Source organism: Dama dama, chromosome X (genome assembly GCF_033118175.1).
Source record: "Dama dama isolate Ldn47 chromosome X, ASM3311817v1, whole genome shotgun sequence".
Classification (NCBI taxonomy): Eukaryota; Metazoa; Chordata; class Mammalia; order Artiodactyla; family Cervidae; genus Dama; species Dama dama.
In genome coordinates, this window is record NC_083714.1 from 91,684,631 (window position 1) to 91,704,693 (window position 20,063).

General features: G+C 48.1%; 2 protein-coding genes across 5 annotated transcripts in view; one reads left to right on the forward strand and one right to left on the reverse strand.

The window, feature by feature from the left end:
* Window positions 1–522: 522 nt before the first annotated feature.
* Window positions 523–10,284, forward strand: AWAT2 (acyl-CoA wax alcohol acyltransferase 2). Its single transcript, XM_061137617.1, has 7 exons — window positions 523–607; window positions 7,516–7,626; window positions 7,987–8,057; window positions 8,303–8,507; window positions 8,749–8,923; window positions 9,717–9,916; window positions 10,130–10,284. The coding sequence occupies exons 1-7, from the start codon at window positions 523–525 to the stop codon at window positions 10,282–10,284; spliced, it is 1,002 nt and encodes a 333-aa protein (XP_060993600.1).
* Window positions 10,285–11,804: 1,520 nt separating this feature from the next.
* EDA (ectodysplasin A) overlaps window positions 11,805–20,063 on the reverse strand; it is a 363,445-nt gene continuing 355,186 nt past the window's right edge. The window contains exons 7-8 of one of the 4 annotated variants that reach the window (XM_061136568.1): window positions 17,786–17,901; window positions 11,805–15,657 (exon numbers count right to left, since the gene is read on the reverse strand). In XM_061136568.1, coding sequence (XP_060992551.1) covers window positions 15,406–15,657; window positions 17,786–17,901 — 368 coding nt within the window. In that variant the 3' untranslated portion in view covers window positions 11,805–15,405. Of the gene's footprint in view, window positions 15,658–17,779; window positions 17,911–20,063 lie in introns of all 4 variants that reach the window. The other 3 variants (XM_061136567.1, XM_061136566.1, XM_061136565.1) reach the window with 3 other exon arrangements.

A 20,063-nucleotide genomic window follows, 5' to 3' on the forward strand; every position in this document is an offset into this window, starting at 1 on the left:
GAGTAATGAATGCTCCTGGACTGAGCAAAAGGCCAAAGATATTTCTAGCTGTGACCTGTGACCTCCCCTGCAATCACATTGTCACTGAGAGACCATAAACCTCTGGGCCTCACAAACAGTAATGCTGGCTACAGGTGCCGCGTGTGCCTTGCATTCCTCCCTGACCCCTGTCACGCATCCACATTGGCTCTGGAGGCCTCTCAGCAGCCCCATCCCCACCTCCACTCACTTCCCACACCTGAGCTCCATCTACACTTCTCTACACAGGTGTGCAAGAGGGTGTCACAATCTCAGCCCAGGCCTTGCCCAAGTGGGTAAAAGTACAGGTGGGTAGATGGTTGGAAGGAACTGGACAAGCAGAGGCAGCTTGATGTCTTTTGGTCCTGTGGTGGGGGTAGGGGGTGGAGACTAGGCAGGGACTGAAAAATAAAGCACAAAGGGAGGAAATGCCACTGGTCCCTGAGCAATCGGGGCTGGACAGCTGAACAGCACTTACCTGGAGTCACAGGGACCCTGGGCATAATGGTTTTGCCCTCCAAGAAGGACCTCAAGATCTCCCTGGAGGTCTTTGCTATTTTCCAGTGGGCCCTTAGTGCCTTTGTTATCGGTGAGTCTTCAGCCTTTGTCAGGGTGACCAGATGTCCTGGTTTGCCTGGGACTGAGAGGTTATAGGTTTTAGCGGGACTCTGGATGCTGAAACCAGGGTTGTCTCAGGTGAATAAGGACAGTTGGCCACCCCGGCCTCCAGCTTGACATGCTTGGACACAGTCCTTGTGGGATCTGCGAGTGTGCATGTGGGTCTGGCTGCACGCTTGTGCTGGAATGTGTGTGCATGTGTGTGTGAGCCACACTTGTGGCTGTTGTGTGTGGTAAGCCCTCCTGAGTCATCACTGGGTCCTGGAAGGCATGTTTGGGAAAGATGGGGAGCAGTTCCACTGAGGCCTGCCAAGGAAATGGGCTTAGCTATGACCTCAGGGACCTGAGCAGACCATCGGAGCAAGATAGTTGTCTTGGTGGCAGAGGGAGCTCTGAAAATCTCTTGTCTGAAAGAATTAATCCATTTATCCATTCATTTTTCACTCTACCCACCCTACAAATTCTTTGTGAAAGTTACTTAGTTGCTGGCCATGGTGCTATAGGTGCTGATGCAAATCATTTCTATGGAAAGGGGGCCTGGAACAAAATTCTCATTTTTAAGTGGTTTAGGTGAGTACTGGCTGGAAGCAAGGGGATGAACTAAATGCCCCTACTTGGAAGATATCTGAGAAGGAAGAATGCAGGTGGGCCTTGGGAGCTTGGGGCTTGCTGGTCAATAGGGAGAGTGGGCTAAAGAACAGGGACTGGGGGGCTCAGAGGCCTACCTGGGGTGAGTACCAGGACCCCTTAATGCTAAGAGAAAAAAAAAACAGTGTTAACCTAGGAATGATGGGCAATCGGAGCTAGAAGAGGCCAGGAGAAAGGAATTCATATGTACCAGCTACTTACTTAGTGCCAGGCATTTTCATACCTATGGTTTCATTTTAGCCTCCTGCCAGCCTTATAAGGCAGAAGCTATTATTGTGCATAATAATATACACTAATAGCTACACACACACATAATGATTGTGCTTTCTACCCCCACACCAGGCACTGTTCTAAACACCTAACATGGCTAATCATCTCCATGGTACAGATAAAGGAGCTGAGGTACATGCCATCTGAATGGTCCATCCAAGATCGGACAGCTAGAAAATGGAGGAGCTGGCTTGTGCCTGAGTCCACAAGGGCCTGATTCTGGCCTATGAGCTCCTGTCCCTACCGCCTGCATCTCCTAATTTACTGCTGATTTGGAGGCTGGATATGGACATGGCCATAGTGTACATGTTAGGCCAGAGAGGAAGGAGGAAGCTAGGCCTTCAGTGTATGTACAAATTCCTGACTGAGAGTAGAGAAAAGTCCGCTCCAAGTGACCTCTTATTGAGGACCAGGGCCCCAGCTGGGCCTCTCAATCTCCTTCCATGTGACGCAGTCCTTGGGGTCGTTTCCTCAGGAAGGGCTGAGTCCCCTTTCTTGAGTTCTTGTCCTATCTCCACAGACTTGCCTCGTTACCACCCCCTCCCCTCACTGCAACTGTGTTCCCATGGCCTAGGAGCTGACACTATATTAGGGGAAGAAGTATGACCAGTATGGACAGCCCAGGCCAGGCTAGGGGATGGAACCTCTAGGCTGGTAGCTCCCCTTTCTCAGTCTAGTCCAGGATGTTACTCCTTAGAGGTAACCACTGTTAACAGTTTGTGTGTATGTAGCCAGAAATTGGGGCTTCCCTGATGTTCAGTCTCTAAAGAATTCACGTGCAGTGCGGGAGACCTGGATTCAATCCCTGGGTTGGGAATATTCCCTGGAGGAGGGCATGGCAACCCACTCCGGTATTCTTGCCTGGAAAATCCCCATACAGAGGAGCCTACTGGGCTACAGTCCATGGGGTTGCAAAGAGTCAGACACGGCTGAGTGACTAAGCACACAGCCAGAAATTATGGATATACATATGTGTGTGTATATGTGTGTGTGTGTGTGTGTGTGTGTGTGTGTAGGGCTTTCCTGCTGGCTCAGTCTGTAAAGAATCCACCTGAAAGGCAGGAGACTGCCTGCAATGCAGGAGACTTGGGTTCGATCCCTGGGTCAGGAAGATACCCTGGAGAAGGAAACAGCAACCCACTCCAGTGTTCTTGCCTGGGAAATCCCATGAACAAAGGAGCCTGGTAGGCTACAGTCCATGGGATTGCAAGTCAGACATGACTTAGTGATTAAACCACCACCACCATCATGCCTGTACACACACACATATAGCCAAGAGGCAAAAAAACAGGGATGTGAAAAACTTAGTCTCTGAGTCAGACTGCCTGTTTTTGAGTCACAGCTCTACTCCTTACTATCTGTACTCCTTGAGCAGTTTATCGACCCTCTCTGAGTCTTATTTTCTTCATTTGTAAAATGAGCATGTGAGAGTGGAATAATTGGACTGGCCCATGTATGCTATGGTAACCAACTAATGTGGAAATCTCAGTGGCTTAACTCAACAAATGATTATTTCCTGTTTATGTTAAACACCAAACACAGGTTGGTGGGAGTCTCTGCTCTCTGTGGATACAAATGTTCAGGCTGATTGAGACACCTCAAAACTGTGATGCTGAAAAATGTGGCTTCAGAGATGACCACTGAGTGAGCAGGAAAGGGAACAGGCCTTGTGCACACTCCTTCCTGCCACCACCAGAGTGACAGGTGTAAACAACAATAAGCCTTATTTTCAACTTTGTTATTTATAAAGTATTCTTATGTATTTATTAGCAATTAGCATCTGTTTCTCTGTTAACGGCTCATTCATGACTTTTGTCCATTTTTATATTAAATTTGAGTTGACTATTAGAGGACAAGCAAGAGATAGATGAAGAAGGAAGAGTGTTCAGGGCAGAGAGTGGGCAATTGCTGAGATGAGGGGAGAGTGTAAAGCATTCAAGAAGCTGCCCGTGGTTAAGTAGGATGAGGGGGTAAGAGCTGCAGAACTGATGCTCAATATATATTGAATGAAAGGATGAAAGAGCAGGAGAGGGAAGATAAAGGAGACTGGCAAAAGAGGCAGGGGACAGATTGTGCAGGGTTTGTCAATCATGGAATTGTTTGAACTTCTTCCTGAAGGCCATGGGAGCCAGGACTGGGTTGGACACAAGGCAACGGCATCAGATTGGTGGTTCTGAGAGATCATTACAGCTTTGGGTACCAAACTGATTATAGGAAGAGACTGTCACTCTAATTCAGGTCAGAGATTGTGGTGATTCGGCCCAGACCAGTCATAATTGTGAAGGGGAGAAGAGGGATTCAAGTGATTGGAGTAGAGTTCATAGGACTTGATGATCAGAAGATGTGGGAGAGAGAAAGGGAGGAGGCGAGACTGAGGGTTCAGGGATCCGTGTGAGCTAGAGAAGGAGCAGGTGGAGCAGAGAAGGAGGAGAGTGGGTGAAAGCAGGGTGAAGACTGAGAGAAGTTTCCCAGAGGGCTCTTAATTAGAGCTTGACTTTGGGCTATATGGAGAGTTAGCCTGGGACAGATAGAAGAGTGTTGGGTCTGGGCTCCCAGGAGGTGATGGTTCCAGTGCTTGTCCCTCGAAGCTTTCCCAGATGAAATCTGCAATGGAATCATATCCATTTGGACCCTCATGGCCTTGAGACAAGACCATCACACGAAGCCTGTGAGGAAGATAATGTGGAAGCTGGTGTTGCTAGCCCCACTTGGCCAATGTGAAGCTCAAAGTCTTGTTTGTGGTCATACTCATGCTAAGGGGCAGGATTTGCGTCACCACCTGAAGCTGCACTGCCTCCCAAGATATCCCCAACACTGTCTGGGTTCAAGCAAAGCCTAAAAGAAACAAATCTCTTCTGGACTAGACCCATGCCTCTCTTTATTTCTTGAGAAAGTCAAGTAGTTTTGTAAGAAGTACATCAAAACCTGAAAGTGCTGGTCTTTGCTCCACACTTAGATATGTTCCCTAGAGGCAGCTATTCTCAAATTTGTTAGCTCTTTTTTCCTGGTATTTACCTCCATATGTCTAAACTTTACTATTTAAAATTTCTAAATATTACTATTTTCCAATGTAGCAATTTTAGGCAATATCACTGACTTCCTAATATGGAACATTAGATTTCAGCTCAATATATGCCTTTTCCCCCACCCAGGTTGTTTTACTTAAACCCCGAACTATGACTAGTAAATCTTCTCCGTAGTTGAACTATTTAGTGCACTATGATTATATTTCTTTTCTTGTGCAACTTCTTGTTTTCTCTGGAATTCATAATTGCTTCATTTTATTTTTTTACCTTTATTTTTTATTTAAAAAGTTTGTTGGAGTATAGATGATTTACTATGTTTAGTTTCAAGTGTACAGCAAAGTGATTCAGTTATACATATACATATATTCATTCTTTTTCAGATTCATTTGCACATATAGGCTATTACAGAATATTGAGTAGAGTTCCATGCGGTATTCAGTAGATCCTTGTTGGTTATCTATTTTATATATAGTAGTGTATATATTAATCCCAAGGTCCTAATCTATCCATTCCCCTCATCCATATTTCTCCTTTGATCACCACAAGTTTGTTTTTGAAATCTGTGAGTCCGTCTTGTAAATAAATTGATTTATATCAGTTTTTAAAACTTAGGTTTTGCATATGAGTGATGTCATATGGTATTTGTCTTTGCGTGACTTACTTCACTTAGTATGATAATCTCTAGGTCCTTCCATGTTGTTACAAATGGTATCATTTCATTCTTTTTATGACTCAGTAATATTCCATTCTACATATGTACCACACTGTTGTTCTCCATTCCTCTGTCAATGGACATTTAGGTTGCTTCCATGTCTTGGCTATTGTAAACAGTGCTGCAATGAACACTGAGGTGCATGTAACCTTTCAGACCATGTGTTTCTTCAGATGTATGCCCAGGCGTAGGATTGCTGGATCATATGGCAGTTCTACTTTGAGTTTTTTAAGGAGCCTCCATACTACTCTCCATAGTGGTTGCACCAATTTACTTTCCCACCAACAGTGCAAAAGGGTTCCTTTTTCTCCACATCCTTTCTAGCATTTATTGTTCACAGATTTTTTGATGATGGCCATTCTGACTGGTGTGAGATGATACTTCACTGTAGTTTTGATTTGTATTTCTCTAATAATTAGTGATATTAAACATCTTTTCATGTGTTTTTTGGCCATCTGTATGTCTTCTTTTGAGAAATGTCTAGATATCCTGCACATTTTTTGATTGGGTTAATTGCCTCATTTTAAATTTTAGTTATCTCTTAGTTATCTATCAGTTATCAATAATTCATCCCCAAACTCTCCACAAACATGTCAGGAATCTACACGTCTCCTCTCCTTCACCACCACCATTTTTTATTTCCTTGAGGACCTCCTTGAGAGCCCAGCAGTCTCCTGTTACAGTCCAGTCTCATGCACCACTGTCACCTCCAGGGCCGGTGAGGCGCCCTGGGTGCACAGTCTAAGAAGGTGTTCATTCTCAGCACTGTGCAAGTGTTGGGTCAGTATTTACCTGACTCCAAGAGTGAATGTCTCCTTGAATTTTGTGCCCTAGGTGCCACGCTCTCCTCACTCTATTCCTGGCCCTGCTCACTTCCTTCCTTTGCTGGATTTCTTTTTACCTGGCTCCCATGCTATCCTCTGTCTTGCTTTACTCCCTCATTTTCGTGGAGCACATCCTCCAGTAAGTTTCCTGAGAAAGGGATGTAGGAAACAAACTCTCTGACTATATGTCTGAAATTGTCTTTATTCTCTCTTCATACTTGATTAATAATTTGGCTGCATATAGAATATCCTATCTGTGTCTAGTATAAGTATCTGAGTCTAGAGTCTCTTTGGTTCATTTTATTTCAGAGAATAATCCTCCCATTGCCCAGCTATATAGTGAAGGAGAAGAGGTCTGGGGTTTTAACTACTTCTTTGATAGACTTTCCATCAAGCCCTGTTACATCTGCTTTTTGTAACACTTGGTGTTTCCAAATTCTGAGACTTTCCTAGATTCTCGAGTGGAAACAGGCTTACTCTTGTAGACACTCCCCCTTGCAAGTCACATTTCAACTTTCTTGTTCTCAGTCAGTTAATCCCTCCTCTGCCCACTGTCCAGCATGCAAACATTTTGCTGATAGCTTTCAGTCACCTTTGGCATCTCTCTGATTCTTTTTCCTTGCAGAATCTCTATCTTTTAAAACATCCTTGTGATAATTTTCATGAGGCTGCAGCAAGGAGTCATGATAAAACTTGTGTTCATTCTTCCATGTTCAATTAGGAGTGTTTCATGTCTTTTCTAACCTTTCTTTTGACCCCCTTTCTCTACCTGTCTTATTCACAGTTATTTAAAAAAAATGAGTCCAGTAAGAATCCTGAGCATGGCTCCCTGTGACTCATCTCCATGAAGTCTGTCCTAACTACTCTAACCTACATTGTTCCTATTTTGTTCGAGCTCAGCATGGTCCATACCATATTCTGGTACATGCTAACTTGCATGCTCCCAACCTGGCTGAAGGTTAGTTATCATCCTCTTTCTCTGGCATTCTGTTCACCTTCTCAGAGATGTTACGGAGAGTTGGAGGAAGACTGTTCCTGGCTCTGTCTCTCCAGGACTCCTAAATTCTGGTGGCCAAATCAATGTGAGCCACCACTGGCTCCCTGCCATTGACTGCACCCCAGAGTGCTGCTGGTGCAGGCCCTGGGGGGAGAGGGCTGACTGCATGGAACACAGTGGGGGAGAAAAACACCTTGTCTCCTAGACTCAAAACAAGTTCCCAAGGCTAGAGCAGATGTTGGGGCTCTGGGCATGCAGGCGATGTGCTGGGGTGAGGAGGTAAGAGGGTCATGTGAGCCCAGCTGAGAGTGCTTGTGATCTTGGGGTAGACATAGCCCCAGAGGGAGGGCAAGTGTGAGGCACTGTTTGCAATTCATTAACTCTGGCCTGGGCTCCCTCCAGTAATCACCGTGATCGCTGTCAACCTCTACTTGGTGGTATTCACGCCGTACTGGCCCATTACTGTGCTCATCCTCACCTGGCTGGCTTTTGACTGGAAGACCCCTGAGAGAGGTGAGGGCCCTGGAAGGGCTGTTGCCACTCGCCACATGCTCTTTCTTTCTCTCCTTATACTCCAGCCAATTTCCTGGCAGCCCTTCAGCCTGACCTTGTCTGGGCTGGAGGTGAGGGAAGGGGTCTTTTCAAGATGCTAGTGAGGCCCAGGTGGGAACTGGAGTGGGCTGGGGGAGGGGCGGCTAGTACAGCAGAGAGCTAGGGCTGTCCCAAACAGGCCCTGAAGTTCATTCCCAGGCTGGTTGTCACTTAAGGGGGCAGGAAACAGTAAATGGTGAGGGCACCCTGAGACAGGCCCTAAAGGACTCTGAAGAAGACAACAGGGTGGACAAAGCTCAGCTGTATCTGCTTTGTTTTCAGGTGGCCGCCGGTTTAACTGCGTGAGGCAATGGTGCCTGTGGAAACAGTACTGTGATTACTTCCCACTCAAGGTGAGGAGTCCCAGATCCCCACTTGGGCCCCAGGCCCGGTCCTGACTCCCTGTGGCAGCAGCTGGGCCAGGGCAGGGGGCGGGGGCATCATTCACATTGAGGCCCATGTGAATGAAGCTCCCCAGAGTTGTGTGTTACCCCATCTGCACGGCCAGACATGGCAGCCCTTTCCTTTCTAGGTCTCTGGCCAAAAGAGAGGAACTCTTCCTTGGCTATATCTCTCTTGACTCCACTTTCCTCCACAGCTTCTGAAGACTCATGATCTCTCCCCCAGCCTCAACTACATCGTCGCCTGCCACCCTCATGGGATCATGTCCCATTCATGGTTTGGCCACTTTGCCACAGAGATGTCAGGCTTCTCCAAGATGTTTCCTGGCATGACTCCTTATATTCTCACACTGGGGGCCTTTTTCTGGGTGCCTTTCCTCAGAGAATATGTCATGTCTGTAGGTGAGTTGGCTCCTGGGATGGAAAGCCAAAGAAATACATGGCTGCCTGAGAAAGAAGTATTGGGTGAATAGGTGAGAACAAGGCCAGCTCTGTGATCCCCTCTGGTCTGAAAAGCTACCTTAGGCTCAGCTGCCTAAGAGAGCCCTTCCCTAAGGAGGGTTCTCCCCACCTTAGAAGTAGGGAGGAAAGTTAGGAGGTTTAGTAGGTCACCAATGATCTTTTGGTTTTTCCTGACCACCAGGGGCCTGCTCTGTGAGCCAATCCTCCATAGACTTCTTGCTTACCCGTAGAGGCACAGGCAACATGCTGATGGTGGTGGTTGGTGGTCTGGCTGAGTGCAAATATGGCTTGCCTGGATCTACCACTCTGTTCCTGAAGAGCCGCACTGGCTTCGTACGCACAGCCCTTCAGCATGGGTAAGGACACTTCTGGTCCAGACTGGGGAAATGGGATCCAAAAGCACAGCAGGGAAGGAGGAAGAGGTTTTGAGGAAATGATATTTAAAGAGGGAGGGGTAAAACCTCTTCTGTGGTGGAGTAGAGGCTGGGTCAGGTTCTAGAGGCATTTTTGCTTCTGAAGAAAGGCCATCAGGCCAGCCTGGAACCTGATCTGCCTCAGACTAGCATCTCATCTGGACCAGTCTCTCTATAAAAAGGTGACTGGCTGCAACTGTATGTCAGAGAAAGCCAAAATTCCCATGTGGGTGAAAGGGAAGAAACCAAGAAGAAATGGCCCTTGGCTCCTAGCTTCCAGTGTCTCAGACAATGTGGGTTTACAGGAGGGTCTGGGACTCACTGGGGCTTCCCTGGTGGCTCAAATGGTAAGGAATCTGCCTATGATACGGGAGACCTAGGTTCGATCCCTGGGTCAGGAAGATCCCCTGGAGAAGGGAATGGCAACCCATTCTGGTATTCTTGCCTGGAGAATCCCATGGACAGGGAAGCCTGGCAGGCTACAGTCTGTGGGATCACAAAGAGTTAAACATGACAGAGCAACTAACACACACACAATGGGACTCGCTTCCCTTAGCTTGCAGGCAGCCTGGGGTAGACCACGCATTGATTCCACTTAGCTTGGACCTGGGTCCAGCTGGGTTAAGGGCTGAAGGAACTTACAAGGAGACCTAGGGAGCACTGGTGGTCAGCATGTCTCACTTTTGGTAGGGGCCCTACATTTCTAACCATCAGAGAATATGCTTTTCTTCTTCAGGGTGGCTCTAATCCCGGCCTACTCCTTTGGGGAGACAGAACTCTACAATCAGTACATTTTCACCCCGGGGGGCTTCATCAATCGCTTCCAAAAGTGGTTCCAGAGTATGGTGCACATCTACCCTTGTGCTTTCTATGGGCGTGGCTTCACTGAGAACTCCCTGGGCTTTCTGCCCTATGCTCGGCCTATTACCACCATTGGTAAGTGGGCTCTTCAGCTGGCAGCCATGTCTAGGACACAGGATCTGGTTCCAATACTAGACCTTGGCTCTGGCCGTGTTCAGAGGCAGGGAGGCTGGCCAGGATGTGTGTAGGGTGGGGGGAAGCATGGGGGAGAACCTGGGCCGGAGGCCAATTCTGAGGAGTGAGCCATTCTGATGCTCTTTCCTTTAACTTCTCCATCTCCCCTGGCAGTTGGGAAGCCTCTACCACTGCCCAAGATTGAGAACCCAAGCAAGAAGACCGTGGCTAAATACCACACAATCTATGTGGATGCCCTGCGCCAACTGTTTGACCAGTACAAGACCAAGTTTGGCTTCTCAGAGGCCCAAGGGCTGGTGGTAACTTGACAGGCATCCTCCATGGCCTCTCAGTCTGGTTGGAAGGTGTGACAGGTGAACAAGAGGACTTTTGTGTGACTCCTGCTCCTGACTTGGTCAGTGCTTGGAGTGACGGGTTTGTGTGTGGGGGTGACTGTTTGGCTGTTTTCTGGATCCCTCTTCCTCCTTCATCTCTCTTTCCAGCTCTTCTCTGACTTTACCTTGGGGTTACAAGGAGATGACCCCAAAGGTAGGGAAGGCCCTGGGGAGAGGTGTCCTGAAACCTCCCTCACATGCACCCACTCAGCATCAGAACTGAGAAAAACAAGAGACAGAATAAAAAGCCCAACTCTGATACTGTCTGTGCCCCAACTAGCCTGTTCCCTAGGATCCCTGCTCTTGTTTCTTTCTCTTCAGCTCTTAAGCAGCCCCATCTTCTGGCATCAAGGCTTCTCTAGGACCGGCGGCCTTGAGATCCACTAGACTTTGAATTCAGGCCCCTCCACCTTCAAACCCTGTGACTTGAAACAATCAGTCTTCTCTGAGTCTGTTTCCTCATCTGTAAAATGAGACAAATAGTTCCTCCAGTGCTTACTTCAAAGGTTGGTGGGATGATAATACTGAATGTGATTGAACTTTGTATACTGGAGAGCTACACAAAATTATTCTCCAACCATTTTGCCCACTTCTTATCCCTGAACAAACAATGCCCTAAATGTCATGACATCTCAATGTTTAGAATAAAGTTTATCCAATTAAAAAAATTCTAATCTATTTTTATTTTTTTCAAGTTTTTCTATTTTATTTTTCATTTGTTTGCCCCTCAGCACTGACCCTCTCTCTGACTGGAGATCAAACCCGTGCCCCCTGCACTGCAAGTGAGGAATCTTAACCACTGGACAGCCAGGGAAATTCCTAATTTTTAAAGAAGAAAGTTGACACTGTAGGATCTTGTGAACAGTTGTTTGAAAGTTTAAGTAACCTTTCTAGTTAGATGAGCTTGGGGAGATACTTTAACTCTTTGTTGGTCTCATCTGCAAAATGAGTGATACGTCATGGGGAGCTGGAGGCTGGATCTACCCAAGCTGTTTTGGGCCCAGGACTGAATAATGTTACAGAAGTCAGGGTCTCAAGCTGAGGGTGACTCCCTACTGTGTCTTCACTTCAGGAAAATGTTCGTTTTTGCAGGACCCCTAGCCTATTGGACATGCGGTTACAGGAAAAGACCCAGGTGATGGGGATGGGTGCATGTGGGCTGGGGCACAGAGAGGATATGGGATGTTCTGACAGGGAACTCAGACCACCTTGCTTCTGCTGTCCCTTCTGAAATGGGTGCCTCGGTTCTTCCCCAAGTTCATGTGTGGTGTCAAAGAAGCATGTAGTGGAATTCCCTGGTGGTCCAGTGGTTAGGATTCCGGGCTTTCAGGAACCTGCCGAGGGCACATGTTCAGTCCTGGTCAGGGAACTAAGATCCCACAAGCCGCCCCAACCCCCCAAAAAAGCACCTAGCAGGTAGGAAGTACTCAAGCTGATTTTAAGAACAAGGGGAAAAAGCTTTATTTGCAAAGAATAAACCATTAATTTACACAAACTTACATCCCGGTTTATATACATTATGTATAGTTTATATACACAGTATCTCACACTGGATGCTGATCCCCAAAGCAGCATTGGGCCTGCTCCAGGCCATCCTCACCATGCAGCCCTTCCCCTGTCCCAGCTGGAAGCTTTTTGACAAAAGAAATGACATATCCCAACTCCACTTGGAGAGAGACCCTAAAATGGATTATAAGGAAAAAATCCAGTTCCTTTTTTGTGCTCACATGGCCTAGGGAAGACTTCAGGCAGGGGTGGGTCCTGAGGTGGCCCCAGGACTCCCTGCAGTTGGGCCTGTCCGGAGGCTTCCATCCTGAGGCACAAGCTGGGGGAAGCGCCCTGGGGAAGGAAGCACTCTGACAAAGGCTGTGGCCATGTATTCCCTGCCTGGCCAGGCTCCGGAAGGGGGCCAAGCACTTCCAGCCTTGAGTCTGTGGGTTGCAGAAAGAAGGGGGCTGTGTGGGACACAGACTGTGCCTCCCTCACCTTGCTGAGTCTGGAGATTGGGTCCCCTCACCTCAGGAAGGTCGCCTTCCCTCTCTGGACCTCAGTTTCTACCTGAGTAGGGTAGAAGTTAGGTTGGGCTAGATTATTTCTAAGGGCCTCTCGAGTTCTTAATTTCTCTGAATCTATATGCGTCCACCAGAAGTTACATAAAACACACATATTCACACATGGCTCAAACTCTTGGTTCACCTTCAGGGTTCCTAGCCCTTTACTGCTCATCCAAAGAAATTTGGCTCAGGATGGATGAAGGTGGTCCCCAACAGCTGCCTTTTGTGCCAGCTTTGGCTGTTGGAGCCGGAGCAGCTGGCAAAGCCCCCACCAGGGGAAGCAATTCTCCTTCAAACCTCTGTCATCCACTTGCTCACAAATGTCCTCATCCCATCCTCTGTGCTAGCCTCAGCTTTCTAAAGCCATGTTGGTGTAATTCCAAGGGGGCGAATCTAGCTCCACATTCTCTTAAGGGTAAATGACTTCAATAACTTTGCAGCAACAGGGCTCCCCGGCTACCTCTTGCTTCCCTCATCACCCCTCTCCCTCCAGAGTTGCATTTGAAGGGTCACAATGAATAAGAGTCCTGTGTGAATCCTATTTTCCCTCTAATCCCCTCCGTACCTGGAGAAGAGGGTTGGTGTCAGAATGCCCTTTAGTGGCACAATTAGGAAGTCTTTTGCTTCCCTCGTCTCACACCCTTTTGACTTTAGATCCAGACCTCTCTTGGGTTTTCTTTGCATCCCTGAGAGATCCTGGTAATACAGAGGTCTCTGTGGTATGGCAGAAAGAGATAAGGAGTCACTCTGTAGCTGTGGGAAGTGACCAGCTCCTGTAAATTGTCTGAAGGGTAACCAGAGGAAGCCCTTGTCCACAGGAGGGGCTCCATGCACAATGGTTGGTTCACTGGTTGGTTCTTTCATTGGATGAAAGAGCACAAGGGGTATCTGTTCTGTGGGTACTGGAGGCCTGCTGCTTGGGCATGCTACCAAGACGATTCTTCTAAACACAAAAGCTCTAAGGCTGATGGGGGTTTCCCAAAGAAATGGCCTACTCTTTTGTCCCAGAGCCTTTGGCAGTCAAAAGAAAAGGCACTACCATCAAGGAATGAAAATGAGCCTCTCTGGGTTTCTCCCTAGGTCCCTCAAGGATTTGGGGTCCATATTACCATTTTGATTGGTTCTCTCTTGGATTCCAAATTCAAAACAATGCTGGGGAAGAACAGAAGAGCTTCACAGTCAGACCTGGTTGAAAGCCCCAGGTATGACTTAAGTTGGGTGAGATCCTGCTCAAAGCACTCAACCTCTGAGCCTCGTCTAAATGATGGGGTTGGTAATATTATCAATGGAGAAAGAGAAAATACAAACTTTAAGGAGAGGTTCTCATCAGATTCTGCTAACTGAGGACTGTCTCAGGCACTTTATAGGATCTGGGGTCAAACACATGCCTCAAGCTTGCCTCATCTGGGGTGGGAAGGCTATCATTAGCAGCCAGATAATGGTGGAATAGCTCACTCCCTCTTGCTCTGATCCTTGAAGGGCCAAGCAGCATAGTTTCTTGGAAAAGGAAGGCACAGCAGGGAAATGAGTACCTGTTGTTCTTGGTGGATTTCAGCTACCTGAAGGACCTTACTCCCTCTCTCTGCAAAAGGAAATTTGTTCCAGGAGTAAAAGTAGCAGATTCTACAAGACTGGCTCTCTCAGCTTTGGGCTACAGACCCAGCACCCAGACTGGGCCCAGACAGTTAGAAATAAGACCCTTGAATGATCCTATCATATGATTCGATGGGAAGCTTGAGGGTGGGGGAAAGGTGTCTTTGGGCCTGACTAAAGGGCATAAGCCTGCCCATTGCCTAGACACTGCCTCCTCTTGAGCCTGGATTCAGGGAAGCAGCACTGGAATCTATGGTGACTCTTCTGTGCTGTGGTTTTCTGGAGCCAGAGAGAAGAAAGGGGGTAGTATGTGGTTAGTAGGGCATCAGTTGTTGTCCTTTCAGACAAGGTCTGCGCTAATGACCACTTGGATTGCAATACACTTGAAGAAAATCCTGTCCCATCCCTAGCTCTTACCCTTTCTGGGTCTGATAGAAAAGCTCTGCCTTGCTGATGCCCAGGGTCAGTCTAGGGTTTGGGAATTTTAGTAGGCTAGCATGGCAGCTGCCTAGATACTAGAATTTGAAGGCACTTTTGGAGGTCATCCAGTCCAACTCTTTGCCCCCAGACATAGCTCGACTAGATGAATATTTGTGCTGCACAACTTCCTTTGTGCCCAGGTAATCTAAAGAGTATCTCAGACTCACACAAACACAGGTCCCGGGATAGGCACCAGTCTCAGACAGAGATAGGCTCTGGAGAGGAAAAAAATGGGAGTTCTCACCAGGCTGGGAAAGGGACAATTGTGCAGGGACCCGGGGAGTTTTCTGAGCTTGGAACACAGCTGTAAAAAGACATGTGGCCCCAAGCATGGCCTCTGGTTCTTATACAGGCAGATGTATGGCCATGCCCTGCAACTGCTTCAAGGAAATGCAAATCTTCTCTCCCCAAAGCCCTGCCAACTGCTGGCACATGGATCAGCAAGAGTGGGAAAACATCTGGCAGGCTTTTCCCCTGGTTTCTGCAACAACCACCTGCATTTCCCTCCTTGCCCCTCTCCTTAGACTGCAATGTTACCATCCCACCCCACCCCTGTCTCCACACACACCCTTCGAGGTCAAAGGCTTGCCCCACAGTTTGGGCTGTACTGTTGCTACTTCTCGCCTGCTGCCCAAGCCCCTCACTTTAGTGCAACAGAAGCAGTCAATGGGGAGCCAAGGAGGAAGGTTCTGCTTCACGCCACCCCTGGGGCTTCATCAACTGTCCTGTTCACTCCTGGTCAATCTGGAAAGTCAAGTTGGCCTTGTCATCTTGGAATTACTGGGGAATAAATAGCACTGGGAAAATTTTCTCTGCGGCTGTGACACCCACATACCTCATTCCACAGCAGCACTTAGAGGTTCTGGGAGTCCTAGCTCCCTAACCTGGGGTAGGGGCGTGGGCAGGGGCAAAATGAGGTTGGAGGGATCTAGGATGCAGGGGCCTCGCCCAGCCTGATGGCCCCGAAGAAGGTGGTGTGCTTGCTCATGTTGATAGAGATGTCAGCGTGCACCATCTTCACGGCGATCTTCTGCCGGGCTTTGAGGAGGCAGACACCCGCTGTATAACAAGTGTTGTAGTTGGTTTTGCCTGTCTCAATACTGCGGGTGCACTGCAGGAAGGGTTTCTCGTCCACCACCACCTCATAGCTGGCAAAGTCAGTGAAGTTGATGTAGTATACCTGGGGGAGAGGCAACAAGAAGGGATTGGGGGCGAGCAGAAGGAGAGGGTGGGGCCCTCCCTTGTGACCAGTAGACAGGACCCACTCATGCGAGTTGCCACTGTGCCCTGTGAAGGGAACAGTGCCACCTGAAGACACGCTAGTTAGACAACAGGACAGGTGGGGTGACAGGTTTATTCACTGTCCTGCTTCCCCTCCATTGGGCTCAGGGGGCTGGAAACCTTCCTTTCAATAGCACATGGTGGGGGGAGACTCTGCAAGGGTCAGAGCCACGCCTCATTCACCCCTTTACCTCCTCTAGCTCCCTACCCCCGCCGGCTGCTCTCTTTGACCCTAGTGTGAAGCACAGTTCTCCTCACACACTAGGAGCTCTATCAGTGCTGCAGACACAAATGACTATGAATCAATTTTTTATTTCTAGCCCCAGGAACTATTTGTAGATAAACTTAGCCTCTTTTTTTGGGGGGGGGGTGTGGGGGCGTGGGGGGATGGGGGTGGGCAAGAATACCGGAGTGGGTTGCCATTCCCTTCTCCAGGAGATCTTCCTGAGCCAGGGATCGAACCCAGATCTCCTGCACTGTAGGTGGAAAGCTTTACCACCTGAGCTACCAGGGAAGTCTCTGTAGATAAACTTAGAAGTCACTGATTCCCCTAAGAGGGTGTAGGAACAATTTGTGGGTTCTTCAGTTCTTTCTGCTTGTAGCCCCCCTGCCCTGCTGCTGAATTTCTCTCTGATTCTCCCAGTGCCCCTTGGTCCTCTCATCTACTGATAGAAGAACAGGTCCAGAGAGATGGAGAGCAATCCGTCACAAATGAGATAAAGAATGTGGAAAGGCAAAACTAACTTTACGTGGTGAACAGAAGAAGTGCTAAGCTGTGTTTAGTGGCATGACATCCAGGGGATTTTCCCAATTTGCGTGGGGTCCAAGGCCTGAGCCCACCCCCTATTCTAACCCAGGGCAGGCCCAGAGAATTAATTTTTCTCTTCATCACCACCTTATCCACCACACCCCACCCCACCCCAAGCTTTGATCCCCACCCCACATCAAATGGCACTTAGGACAAAGGTCCCATAGGACATTGGTATCATACCCCTGGGTTTTGGGACACCCATATGTCACCCTAAATGACTTTAAGAAAGGCTGCTCCCTCCATAGACTGTTTAGGAGGCAGCAGCGCATTCAGGTGTTAGGACTCCCAAAAAATAAAATAAATTTTATTTATTTTTATTATTTTTATTTATTTTTTTATAAATTTTATTTTTAAAAAATAAATTGAAAAAAAATCTTTGGGTCAGGACCCAAGCTGTGTCAGGATGTTTGGTGGGCTCAGCAAATGCTTGAGGACCCACCTTCTCTGACTGCTTTCCTGAGAGACCCTTCTGCCGGCTTTGTTGTCTTTCTGTCCATCTGCCTGCTTGCCCCTCACCCCACAGAAGCCCCAGCCTCAAGGCTCATTCACCTCTAGCTCTGAGGAGCCACACTATTGGAGACACACAACAGGGTGGAAGTGGATGGGCACTGGCTGACCTGGGAAGTGGGCCCTGGGCCAGGACAAGGACAAAAACAGAGGGAGAGAAGTGCTGGGACAGAAAAAAAAGGAGACTAAAGAAGCAAGAATAACAGAGAAGCAGAAAGGTAGAGAAACAAATGGAAGAAAGAGAAAGGAAAGACAGAAATTTTTCTGAGGTGGAGAGAAGGTCTGGAAGAGCACTTTTCATTATAAAGCCAGTGGTGTGGGGAGGGACGGGTTCTCAGCAACCTCGGAACTGACTTTTAAAGAATATACTCAGACAGAGTTCGGTTTTGGCAGTAGAACCAAACAGCTCAGCGGGGAAGCTAGGGCTTGGGGCCCTGTAGGAGGGGATCAGATGGCAGGGTGTATGTGGGAGGGGCCTCTTTTCAGTTTTCAATCATATCTGGCTAAGAAAAAAACCCAAACAGCCCCTTCTGTCTCTCCTCCTTCCTTTCAACTCCCTCCCATAGTGGATCTTCCCTCCAACCTCCCCCACCCAGGACTTCAGCCATTGGCTGGTCTGGGCTGGCTCCACAGTGCCCCTCTGTGGCATGCAAAGGATCTGCATTCTGGATATAAGAAGAGTTAGGCCTGAGACCGTACTCACTTCTACCTGACTATAGATGAAGTAGGTGCCGTCCACCAGTACCTCCAACTCCCCACTGCGGGGGTGTAGCTTAAACACCTTGGGGTTCATGGTGATGCGAGACCAGTCATTGAGTACTCCACCTGAAAGATCTCAGTATGAGAGAACGGCAGTCACTCAGTACATGTCAGAATCATCTGGGCAATAGAAACAACAAATATCAAGTTGTACACAACCCCCACCCCCATTGTGATATAACCCGAATAGCCCAGGAGGCCCAGCTTTAAGAAGAACATCCGGAAGCAGAGAAAGCTTTGTAAATTGTAAATTTGTTAATTGTCAATTTGTAAATTGGCAGCCAGGCCTGCTTCAGGCCTCTGGGGTCTGCATGTCCTTTCTGTTTTCTTTTCTGACTTCTCTGTCTAGAAGGATCTTTAACCAACACCTTCCAACTGGAATTGGGGGTGGTTGGTAAGAAGAGGGTGGGCACGCTGCCCTATTTTCTTTGAGGCCTGCACAGGCAAAATCCAGACAATGAGGGGCAGGCTAGGTCTTATTATTCCATTTCATCTCACCAGCCATGGCTCCTGAATCCCTATTTCTCCTTGTCCTTAACAGATACCTTTTTATAGTTCTTCCACACTCATTTCTTTCTGGAAAGTCTCCATGGGCCCCCAGTAAACCACTTGGCCCAAGGATCTGTCTACCTAGAGAACTTTAGGGATCAGGGTTAAGTCAGACTTCATGGCAGTCAGACAAGGAACCACCAGTAATAAGGCCATGTAGGGCAGAGGGATCTTTATGAGAGTGAGGGATCAACTGCCACACAGCCCTAGAACCAGCCAAATGGATGGAGAGGGTGTCAGAGCATGGAGGCGCTGCTGCAAAGCATTTCTCATTAATACCCCATTGTGGGTGGAGAGGCATGTGAGGCAGGAAGAAGACCTTCCCTTTCCACTCTGTAGCAAATGGGATGTTCCTTCCCACCTCAAGAGGAGGGAGTCCAGGCTTGGGAGCCTTTTCCCTTCAAAACCATCCATTCTTAGAGATGCAGACATAGAGAAGAGATTTGTGGACACGGGGGTGTGTGTGCAGTGGGGAAGGAGCGGGTGGGATAAATGGAGAGAGTAGCATGGAAGAATATACACTACCATCTGTAGAATGGACAGCCAGTGGGAATCTGCTGTATGACACAGGGAGCTCAAACCAGGGCTCTGTGACAACCTCGAGGGGTGGGATGGGGTGGGAGGTGGGAAGGAGGTTCAAAAGGGAGGGGACATATGTATACCTATGGCTGATTCATGCTGATGTATGACAGAGACTGACACAATATTGTAAAGCAGTTATCCTTCAATTAAAAATCAATTTGAAAAAATCCATTCTTCATCCAAGAAAACATGTTTTGAAAGTCCATCCTTGGCTAGTCTCGGGCAGTCTGCCTTTCCGAGGTGAGGAAAAGGTGCCCATCTTCCCTTGAGGTGATAAGCAGATGGGATAGGAGTTCAAAGGAGACGCCCTGGCTCTGTCCCTCACGGAGGACCACTCTGCAGGAAATCTTCCTACCTCTGACCCCTCACTCTTGCTTCTGCTGGAACTAAAGATCAGTATAGACGACTTGGGGGATTGGCCCAGAGGGGTCGGAACTAGTCTTGTTGTATGGTGAGAGCAAAATCAGTAGCTTCTGGCATAACACTGAGGCCACCCATCCAGACACCCAAACAAATCTATTTCCTGACTGTCTCACTCCTCCCTGGATAGATGGTGACCATGGCCTACTCAGCGTCCTGGGTCCCAAGGCACCTGGTCCCAGCAGGACAGTTTGGGTTTTGGTGCCATTGTGTTCTTACTTATAGTTCTGAGGCAATTAAGTCAGGCATCCAGGTGGCAGTCCGAGAGGTAGCCAAGCCCAGTCAGTAAGGAAGCAGAGCACAGCCAGTTCAGGATGGACTGGGTTCTTAGAAGCTGTCCCCATGCAGCAGGTTTCTGACCCTTTATTTACTGCTTCTGTACTCATAGCCCCTCCCTTCTACTCCAAGCTCTGTAAGCATCTGGCATCTTGGCTGGTTTGCTGCTTCCTGAGGCTCCTGGGGGTTCATGCATTTTAGGCTTTGTATACCCTGGGGACTGGACATTATTTCAAAGCATTGTTCTTTAATGAATGTTCATGTCTCTTTGGGGAAGAAAATGAAGCTAATCACTCGGTGGAGTATACACACACATCATTGAAGTAGCATAGTGCAGTGGAAAGAGTCAGAGAGATGTGGTTTTGAATCCCAGCTCCTACTCTTAATGGAAATCTTGGGCC